Source organism: Malania oleifera, chromosome 13 (genome assembly GCF_029873635.1).
Source record: "Malania oleifera isolate guangnan ecotype guangnan chromosome 13, ASM2987363v1, whole genome shotgun sequence".
Taxonomy (NCBI): domain Eukaryota; kingdom Viridiplantae; phylum Streptophyta; class Magnoliopsida; order Santalales; family Ximeniaceae; genus Malania; species Malania oleifera.
The window spans coordinates 24456357-24467690 of NC_080429.1; the positions used below are offsets into that span (position 1 = coordinate 24456357).

The 11334-nt window shown below is 32.5% G+C and overlaps 1 protein-coding gene across 1 annotated transcript; it reads left to right on the plus strand.

Moving 5' to 3' along the window:
- Nucleotides 1–7879: 7879 nt before the first annotated feature.
- LOC131145540 (cytochrome P450 71A1-like) lies at nucleotides 7880–10312 on the plus strand. Its single transcript, XM_058094683.1, has 2 exons — nucleotides 7880–8919; nucleotides 9614–10312. Exons 1-2 carry the CDS (start codon nucleotides 7909–7911, stop codon nucleotides 10223–10225), a joined length of 1623 nt encoding a protein of 540 aa, XP_057950666.1. The 5' UTR covers nucleotides 7880–7908; the 3' UTR covers nucleotides 10226–10312.
- Nucleotides 10313–11334: the final 1022 nt, after the last annotated feature.

Consider the following 11334-nt stretch of genomic DNA (forward strand, 5'->3'; position numbering starts at 1 on the left):
GTTTTAAAGTCTCATTTGAACATGACAAATGCACTATAGAGAACAGATCTGAAAACAAAATATTGTTTACTTTTGATCGTCATGAAAATGTCTACACCACTAGCCTTGATAATCTTGCTTCTCAACATATTACTTGTTTTTCTGCTATAAATGAGATTAGTCGGATTTGGCATAGGAGACTAGGATATGCAAACATGAATTTAATATCTAAACTTGTTAAGGGAGAATTAGTTAAAGGATTGCCTAAGACTAAATTCGTGAAAGATAAAATTTGTGATGCATACCAACTAGGAAAACAAGCAAGAACTAGCTTTAAGAAGAAAAAAGTAATCTCTACTACTAGGTCACTTCAAATGCTACACTTAGATTCATTTGGTCCAAACCCAACTCAGAGTTTATGAGGGAAATCATACGCATGCGTCATAGTTGATGATTATTCAAGATATACATGGGTACTATTTTTAGGTCACAAAGATGAAGCGTGTGAACAATTCATAAATCTGTGTAAGAAAATTCAAAATGAAAAGGGTTATATTGTCACTAAAATTCGAAATGATAAGGGTAGAGAATTTAAAAATCAAGGCATGAAAGACTACTGCAATTCATTAGGAATAGCTCATAATTTTTCAGCTCCTAACACAACAGCAGAATGGTGTAGTTAAAAGAAGGAATAAGAAGGAATAGGTTTATACAAGAAATGACCAGAACTATGTTTAACGAACATAAACTACTTAAGTACTTTTGGACTGAGGCAGTAAATACCACCTGCTATGTTCTAAATAGAGTTTTGATTAGACTATTTCTAAATAAGACTCCTTATGAATTATGGAATGGCCATAGACCAAACATATTATATTTTCATGTCTTTAGCTGTAAATGTTTTGTACTTAGAGACAATGAACATTTAGGAAAGTTTGGTATGAAATCAGATGAAGGTATCGTTCTAGGGTATGCCTTAGATAGTAAAAGCCTACAGAGTATATAATAAACGAACATTAACTGTTATAGAATCCATTCATGTAGTATTCGATGAATCAAATCCCTTCTCTAAAAGGACCGATGAAAATGAAATTGAGATAAATAAGAAATTTGAAAAACTGTCTATTGAAAATGATTCAGAAAAGAGAAATGAAATTAAGGAACCATCTGCTGAAACTAATCAAATTGAAAATGAGGTTAATGAACTACCTAAAGAATGGAAGTACAAAAAGAGTCATCCCATTTATGAAATAATAGGTGAACCATTACGTGGAGTAGCCACATGATCCTCACTTAGGAATATGATTAGTCATTTTGCCTTTTTGTCTCAAGAAGAACCTAGGAATGTGAGTGAAGCAATTGAGAATGAATCTTGGGTGATGTCCATGCAAGAGGAGTTAAACCAGTTTGAGAGAAATAAAATATGGACACTAGTTCCTAGACCGGAGAATAAGACAATTATTGGAAAAAAATAGATATATAAGAACAAGAAAGATGAACATGACATAGTTGTTAGAAATAAGGTAAGACTAGTAGCTCAGGGATATAACCAGGAAGAAAGAATAGATTTTAAAGAAACCTTTGCACCTATAGCTTGAATGGAAGCCATTCAAATGCTTTTAGCCTATGCTGCTTTTAAGGATTTCAAGCTGTATCAAATGAATGTCAAAAACACATTTTTAAATGGCTACATAGGTGAAGAGGTATATGTAGAACAACCCCCAGGTTTTGAAAACCATAAGTATCCAAAACATATTTGTAGACTAACTAAAACCTTGTACAGTTTAAAACAAGCTCCTAAAGCTTGGTACGAAAGGCTAAGCGGTTTTCTACTCGATAATGGATTTATCAGAGGAAGGATAGACACAACATTTTTCATAAAATCTAAGAAAGATGACATGCTCCTAGTTCAAGTATACGTAAAAGATATCATATTTGGAGCAACAAATAAAGACTTGTGCAATGAGTTTGCAAGCACTATGCAAAATGAATTTGAGATGAGCATGATAGGTGAACTAAATTTCTTCTTAAGACTTCAGATCAAACAAGTGAAACATAGAATTTTTATAAATCAATTGAAGTACATTAAAGATCTGTTCAAAAAGTTTAATATGGAAGATGGAAAAATACTAGGGACGCCTATGAGCTCTTCTTTGAAATTAGACAAAGATGAACAATGTATACCAGCAGATGTCAAGCTCTATCATGGAATGATCGGTAGCTTACTATATCTGACTGCTAGCAGACCTAACAAAATGTTCAGCATATGTTTGTGCGCAATATTTTAGATTGCACCAAAAGAGCTACATTTGTTAGCTGTTAAACGAATACTTAAATACCTGATGAAAACTATTGAACTAGGGTTATGGTATCCTAAGTTTACCTCCTTTGAGATTATCATCAATTCAGATGCTGATTTTACTGGTAGCAAAGTGGATAGGAAGAGCACGAGTGACATATGTCATTTCTTAGGACATTATTTAATCTCTTGGTTTTCCAAGAAGCAGAATTCAATTGCTTTTTCCATAGCTGAGGCAGAATACATAGTGACAAGAAGTTGTTGTACTTAAATGTTATACATGAAGCAACAACTTATGGATTTTGGATTAAGTTACGATATAATTCCTATAAGGTGCGACAATACGAGTGCAATAAACATCTCAAAGAATCTTATATTACATTCATGAACTAAAAAATATAGAGATTAGACATCATTTTTTTCGTGATTATGTGAAAAAAGGAGAGGTGACACTTGAGTTTGTATGCACAAATGATCAATGGGCAGACATATTCACGAAACCACTTGCGGATGATAGGTTTATACAAATTAGACGTGAATTAGACCTGATGCATAGTCGAGAAGTTGCCTAAAATTATATTAGATGACATATATAATTCAGGGGGAGCAACATCATTTACAATATATATTTATATATATATATATATATATATAAATTATGTGTTCCTAAATAATCCTCGATTTTATTTTTTCCTTAAGTATATGTTTTTCTAATATTTCTATTTTTTCAAATTTTAAAATTTTGAGTATTATATTTATGGTTTCATGTTTATTACGTTTGAAAGTTTAATTATAGCCTATAAAAGACGTGATTCAGCTTCCAAACAAAGAGATGAAAATTCTCTCCTTAAGAACAACCACTTCAAACTTTATTTATTTATTTATTTTTTCTTAGAATAGGCTTTGAAGCTTGCGGAGATCTAAATTGAAGAGGATAACTCTTGGGAGGCAACATATTCCGGGGTGGGCCAGAGCAAGCCCAAAACCCCAAATATGGTTCCAGTACTTCCACTTCTCAAGATCATAGGCCCATGGATAAAAGGCCCATAGGTATTGATACCGCAAGTGGAGGCCCAAGCCCATGGGCTGGGCGCCAATTGAAGGAAAAATCCCTCTCTCAAACTCCACTGTTTTTGGCTACAAAGGCAGGTTGTATTCAGATTGTTCGAACAATACTGGAAAAGTATGCTGAAGCAATTGAATATATTGATAATTCTGGTCAGACCATTATGCATTTGGCAATCAAAGTATCGACAGTAAATGCCATTGGCATGGGGGAGGATGAAACGGAAGATTGACAATAAAGGGAACACCATGTTGCACATGGTCGGCAAAAAAAGAAAGAATTATGTGCCAGAAAAAATATTGAGCCCCCTACATCAATTGCGGGATGAGTTAATTTGTTTTGATGTGCGTCTCTCCCAACCCTATCTTTTTTCTTTTTCTTTTTCTTTTTTCATAAAAAAATTTAAGCTGATAATTCCATAATATAATATACGTGTTTGTCGTTGGAATTCAGATTCTGTTTTTAATTTTCATATGTACTTAGGATTGTCTATTGGTATAGTACCACTCGCTACTTAGTTGATTGTGATTGAGATTGTGATTGATATTGATTAAAAGGTTTAAAATAAACTAAGCTTCCGCATAATAAAAATTTAAAGTACCTAATTCCCCCCTACTTTGAAATTACACCGCTACTTTTAGTTGGAGCAACATGTTTACGTTTTCAGTTTCTCCAAAGGGGCGTATGTTCGCCAAGGTAGAGATTGTTATGATATGTGCCTCACCTAGAGAATGGAAGACATGTACAAAGGAAAAACATGAAGGAAATCAAGATGTAGCAGGAGAAACCGTCGACGGTAGGCCTCCAACCGTCGATGGTTTGGGGCAGTGTTTGAGAGATTTTGCTCTCTGATTGAAATCGTCGACAATATGGTATAAACGGTCAACGGTTTGGCTCGGGAACCCATAACAAATTTTAAAATTTTGAATAAGGAACATTAAGTCGGTTGGAGTTTGGAGGGGAAAGCCTCCGAGGACTCTATTTATATGCCTTGTATGATGTATTTGTAATGGTCATTCGTGGTTTTGACACAAGATAGTGAGAAAGATTGTCGATTACTCCCGTGGATGTGGCATTGTCAAACCACGTAATTCCTTTGTATCTTTTTGTTATTGCTTTCATATAGTCTACGTGGTTGTGTTGCTATGTATTTTACCATTGAGTGCTGCGTTTGCTTGATTTTATATTCCGCTATGTATTTCAATTTCCACAACAATATAAAATATGTGTTCCTAAATAGTCCTCGGTTTTATTTTTTCCGTAAGTATATGTTTTTATTTTTTAATTAAGTATATGTTTTTCTAATATTTCTATTGTTTAGATATTTAAAATTCTAGGTATCATATTTATGGTTTCATGTTTATTACGTTTGAAAGTTTAATTATAGCCTATAAAAGACGTGATTCAGCTTCCAAACAAAGAGATGAAAATTCTCTCCTTACGAACAACCACTTCAAACTTTTTTTTTCTTTCTTACGTTTTATACTAACAACCACTTGAAACTTTATTTATTTATTTTTTTTCTTACGGTTTATACAAACAACCACTAGAAACTTTATTTTCTTTTTCTTGTGATTTATTTTTCATTAGATTATAAAATCCTACATCTCTTATAACTTTAGTGTTTGTGAGTACACAAAAACTGAACATATTGAGTAATTATGGAGGTCAAGCGCAGCCACTATTTACTCTAAGATATGTTCTCTCTACGTGCAAAATTGACTCTAAAGATAGTATTCCTTCCAGGTCTCAACTTTTAATAAATATATTTTTATAATATATCATTAATTTATTATATTTATTTTTCCCTTCAAACCACCCCTACTTGGATGTGGTGCATCAACTAGAAAAGTATATCTTTGGAAGAACATCTACTTGGATATTATTAGAGTTTAGGTTTACAAACTTAATTTTGATAACAAACAATTTAGACTAATTTAATTTGAGTTTGAGATGTGTATTTGCATGCATGGTTAGGTCAATTGTGATTGCATTGAACGGGTTTGAAGATTGAAGACCTTTTATTAAGTAGCTCGTCTCTATCTTTTATATTTATCTTATTGCACAATGCTTAAATTTCATGTATAATGATCATATGACACAAAAATAACCTCGATTTGACTATAAGATTGTTTAATATTTATTTTTTTCTAAAAAAAACTCAAAATGACGAAAAAAAATTATAAGAGTGTACAAGCGATAGTCAACTTATCCTAAGGAGTGATTGATCGACCTCGAGGAGCTTCCTTTTAGAAGATGAACCAGTCATAATTAAACTTAACTGTAAATTGCATCTGTGCAAATAATTATATAGTGAAGGGTTTATTAAGCAACATCTTCATGATTATGAGTAAAATAAAATAAAAATTGCCACATCAAAAGGCTATCCAAAAAAGTGACAATAGTCATGTTCACTACCATTAACACAACCCCTCAACTATAAGTTACATACTAAATATGATTACCACTATATAATGCTGAACCAACCTCCTAACTCCAGAAATAACAGACCAATTTTTTTTCATCAAGGATTTATTCACTCTTTCTAAGAAGAGTAAAATTTAGCCCCCAGAGTGGTTCAGGTGGCAAGGCGTTTCCTGAGAGTGTCACTTGACGATCAATTTATAAAAAGCCTCTCGGATTCGATTCTCGCTCTTGAGCTCCTGAATTTACCTTTCCTGTGGTGTTGTAGGGCCAGCTCCATAAGGCGTGGGATTAGTTACGTAGCGTAAAACACACCAGCGATATTCAAAAAAAGAAAAGAAAAAAAAGAAGAGTAAAATTTATAAAACTAGAATTCTATATTAATTATTTATAATAAATATGCAATATAATATAAAATGCTTGCATGTGCATCGTGTGGTGCGCAGAACACGGACTCCGATGACGCACTAAAACAATTAATGGGCTTTGGACAAGCTGGTCCATGGAGGACCGGAGGTGGGCGATCGCCGATGGGTGGGAAGTTTCAAGGCACATGCATGGAAATTTCGGAAACCTACAGCTTGGGCCGGTCTTTTCAGTTTGGTTTGCTCGCTGGGTCGGATTCATATTTTCCACACTGGCCGGCTGGTGGGCCCACAGCAGACAAAAAGGCACGTGAAAATTTAAATGTGCAGAGAAAGTCACTCTGATCTTTCCTTTACTTTAGCAGCAGTCATCAAGGTCTAAAAGTTTTATTTAATTAATGTCATTAAACATTAATAATGTGATCATTTCAAGTAATAGGAAAAAACTATTGACATCAAAATTTACAAAATTTTAATTAATTTGTAGGTAGCAAGTGTACCTCAAATTAAATTTAAATTTTAAATTTCTTACAATTTTCATATAAAAATATGATTTGTTTTAAATTTCTTATAATTTTCATATAAAAGCATTATTAACGAACAAATGACTGAGTTACATTCAAATATGTGTACCATCTCATGTGACGTAATGTATAAATAATAATAATATATATAAAAAAAAATCGGCTAAAGGATAAGTGTTGCACACTTGTAAGCAAATACATCCACATATTGTTGCTTCTTATATTCAACGATCGGATGATCATTATCCACTTCCACATGGCTACAACCACATCAATTCAAAAATGATACTTTATTACTTGTATCATAAAAATTTATACAAATAAAAACTATTAAAAAAAATTAAAACATAATTTAAAAATCAAATTAACTAATATTCTTAAAACTAAAATAAATTAAAATTTTGATTAAAAATGCTCATTATAGTCATTGAATAAAATTATAATTAAAAATTATATGATTAAAATAATAATTCAAGAAAGTTAATTTTAAATACAAATATATTATGCCTATAGGTTACCAAAATACTTGAAAATCAGCAATAGAAATAGAACATAAGATCCATTTCTTCACTTTAGAGAAATGAAAATTAAAAAAAAAAAAATGACATAAATGGATCCTAAGATTACAACTACGCTAGTTAGTATTATACTATTACGTTTGAAATTGTCAGAATTATTATTTTGTTTAAGAGGTTTAATTATTTTTTGTGCACGTCCAGGCTAATCCATCTTCTAATCTCACATCTCTTATCTTGTACGTTTTGAATTTTAAAAAGGATTTCAAATTCCAGCCATTAAAATGACTCCAAAAAAATTTTAAAAAGTCCATTTGACAAAATATGTATTAGCATTTTAAAAAATTTAGTTATAAATATTCATCTGTATTTATATCTAACCCCATGTTTGATAAGAAAAAAAATGAAATTAATATTTTATTCACTTCCCGCTTATTTCATTCTAACGTATCAAATAAATTCTAATATAATATTTGGGACACTAAAATAAAATAAATTATAAATAAAATAAAATAAAAATTACAAAATAAATTTATCAATTAAAGTATAAAGATCAATTCTAATTTATTTTATTTTACTCTTACATGTCAAAACAAATCGTTCGCTAGCACCCACTAACACTATTAATAGGCTGCATATTCATATTTTGGCTGGTAGGACCCAAACACGTCTTCTATAAATTGACCTACATGGCAATGAGAAGGGACAAAAGGAAGGCCCAACTTGGAGATTGGCTATGGAATTGCATAACCTAGGAGCCATCATCTTCCACCCCTTCTCCCTTTTCTTCTCGCTTCTCCTATTCTTTCTCTCCACATGGCTCTTCTTCTCCCTTTTCGTTCCGCTTCTCCTCTTCTTTCTCTACAAATGGCTCTTCTTCTCCATTGGAGCGCCTAAGAAAAACCTCCCACCCTCACCTCCAAAGCTTCCAATCATAGGAAACCTCCATCAACTCCGTCCGAACATACATCGTACTTTCCATGCCATGGCCCAACGTTATGGCCCACTCATGCTACTCCACCTTGGTAGTTCACCGACCCTTGTGGTCTCATCTGCGAATGCAGCTCGTGAGATTATGAAAGTCAATGACACTGTCTTTGCAGATCGGGCCAAATTGAGCATTATGCAAAGAATTTCGTATAACCAAAACAATATTGCGATGTCCCCATATGGGCCATATTGGCGACATATGAAGAGTATATGCATAACACAACTTCTAAGCTCGGCTAGAATCCGATCATTTAGAGACATTAGGGAAGAAGAGACGACTCTACTCATGAAGAAAAGTGAAGAATATTCTTATGCTACGTTTGACAAGACAAGGCTAAAATATTCATACTCCCAAACACAACACAATCATATCTCAGGTTTGGTGAATTTAAGTGAACTTTTTCCTTCACTTACTAGAGGAGTGATTTGCAGGGTTGCTTTAGGGAAAAAGTATGAAGAACAGGGTAGGAGAAGGTCTAAGGACCTATTAGAGGAGATGAATGCTCTTTTCACTACTTTTAATATGAGTGATTTCATTCCATGGCTTGGTTGGGTGAATTATGTGAATGGTTTAAATCGAAGAGTTGAGAAATTGTTCAGAGAGTTTGATGCTTTTTTTGATGAGATAGTTGATGATCATATGGTTTGTGGAAGTAAAGAGAAAGCAGACTTTGTGGATGTTCTGCTTGAGATTCAAAAGAATAGCCTAGATGGTGTACATTTCATGGGTCGAGAAAACATCAAAGCTATAATCCTTGTAAGGATACTTCACTTTTATATCTCGTAACTTTATTTATTTATTTATTGTTAATTGTGTTATCTTGTTAATCTATCTAAGAAAAACTAAAACAATAAAAATAAAACATAATCAAAGAAAACCTAAAAAATAAAATAAAACATAGTTGAATACCTACTTTAATCCAACATATTATTCATTATTTTTTTAACTCCTTATATGTAAAGATTAGGGGTTGTTTGGCATCATTGTCAAAAATTATGAAACATGAAGAACCATGAATGAAAGCTATAAATTAGAATAAAAAACAAGATTGAAACTAGTAACATATTTGGTTAATATTACCAAAATTAAAACAAATTAAAACCCCATTGTAGTGCAAATTCATTTTTTACCTTTAATCAAATAAAAATTAAAAATATGATTGGAATAATAAAATTATGTAAAATATTATAAATCAAAATATACTATAGTGAAAAATAAATTAATTATAAATATTTTACTTAGAATAATTTTTTCAAGACAAATTCTTAGTTCTGCAAGAATAATCTTATTATATATGAAAGCTAAAAGTGGTGTGTAAGAAAGTCATTAAGCTTACGAAGTCCAAATACTTAATAATAAAACTTCATCTTAAGTTTGCTTAAATATTTAAATGGAACACTTATTTAATAATTTCTAATCACAATCTATATGACATGCATCAATGTTGTAGGATATGTTTACTGCTGGAACAGATACCTCTTCTGCCGTTTTGGAATGGGCTATGACAGAGCTACTACGACACCCACAAATCATGAAAAAAGTACAAGAAGAAGTTAGAAGGATTGATCAAGGTAAATCAATGGTTACCGAGGATGATATACAAGAAATGCAGTACCTGAAAGCAGTAATCAAAGAGACCCTGAGGCTGCATCCTCCAACTCCATTACTTCTTCCACGAGAATCCATCGAAGATGCCAAAGTACAAGGGTATGACATTTTGGCCAGGACAAGAGTATTTATCAATGCTTGGGCGATTGGGAGGGATCCTGAATCATGGGAAGAAGCTGAGGAGTTCAGGCCAGAGAGATTCTTGAACAATCTTGTCAACTTTAAAGGGGATGATTTTCATTTTATTCCATTTGGAGCTGGAAGACGGGGGTGCCCTGGAATTACATTTGGCATTACCATTATTGAGCTTGTGTTAGCTAATATTTTGCGCAAGTTTGATTGGATGGTACCTGAAAAATTCGTGAAGGAAAGTTTAGACATAACTGAATCTTCTGGGATAACCACTCATCGACAATTTCCCCTCATCGTTTCCGTAAAGCATCAATACTACTAGGTTGTGAATCTTGCTCAATTTGTTAAATGTATCTTTTGAGTATTTCAAATAATTTAAACCTTGAAAATGGAAGTTGGAGATGGGCTATCCGACTGTGCAATCTAGATATGTCAGGAAAAGTTATTTGTATAGCTGAATACATATATTTCTGCTCATGTTTCTCTTCAAGCAAAACTTGCAAAAATGAGAAGAGGGAATCTGAGAACGTAAAAGAAACAGAGAGAGAGAAGAAGAAAGAGAAAAGGAGAAAGAGAAGAAGGAGAGGAGAAAAAGATAGAGAAAGAGAGATTTGCAAAAAAGGGCTATGCAGAAAAAGGAGAGAAGGGGAAAGAGAAAAGAGAAGAGAGAGAGAGAGAGAGCTCTGAGAGAGAAAGAAGAGGAAAAAAAATAAGGTAGGGAGGAGGAGGAGAAGAGAAAAAGAAAGAGAAAGAAGCGGAGCAAAGAAGAGGGAATTATTTTATATATATATATATATATATATGTGTGTGTGTGTGTGTGTGTGTGTGTGTGTGTGTGTGTGGTAGTGGGACACGTGACGTAGCATAATCCTGGCCGTTCAATATATGTTTTCTCTAAATTGCTATTTAGAACTTGTCACGTGGTGGGTGACATCATGCTTACGTCACTCTGGTGCTTTGAATTTAAAAAAAAAGAAAAGAAATTAAATAATAATAATAATAATAATAATAATAATAATATAAAACACCACAGAATAGGTGACATCATGCTGACATTTTAGAACTATAGTGAATTTAAAAAAAGAAATAAAAAAATTTTTTTTAAAAAAAGTAGACCTACGTGTCTTCATTATTGGCAGACACGTTACCCACCTATCCCAACCGGGTCAATTCAGTTCAGACTAGTTGAACCAGTCTTAATTTTAAATCATTAGTTTATTATTTTATTTTCTAAAATTGATTTTTAATTTTTAAAAATAGCAAAAAATGAAAAAAATTTAGAAAAATGTTTTTTTAGAAAATAAGTTATTTTTGACTCAGATAACCAAAAAATGGAAAAAATATTTCAATTTTCGCTAGGACGGTGCGATAACCCGATTTGCCATTTCAACTTTTGTGGAGAGAGAGAGAGAGAGAGAGAGAGAGAGAGAG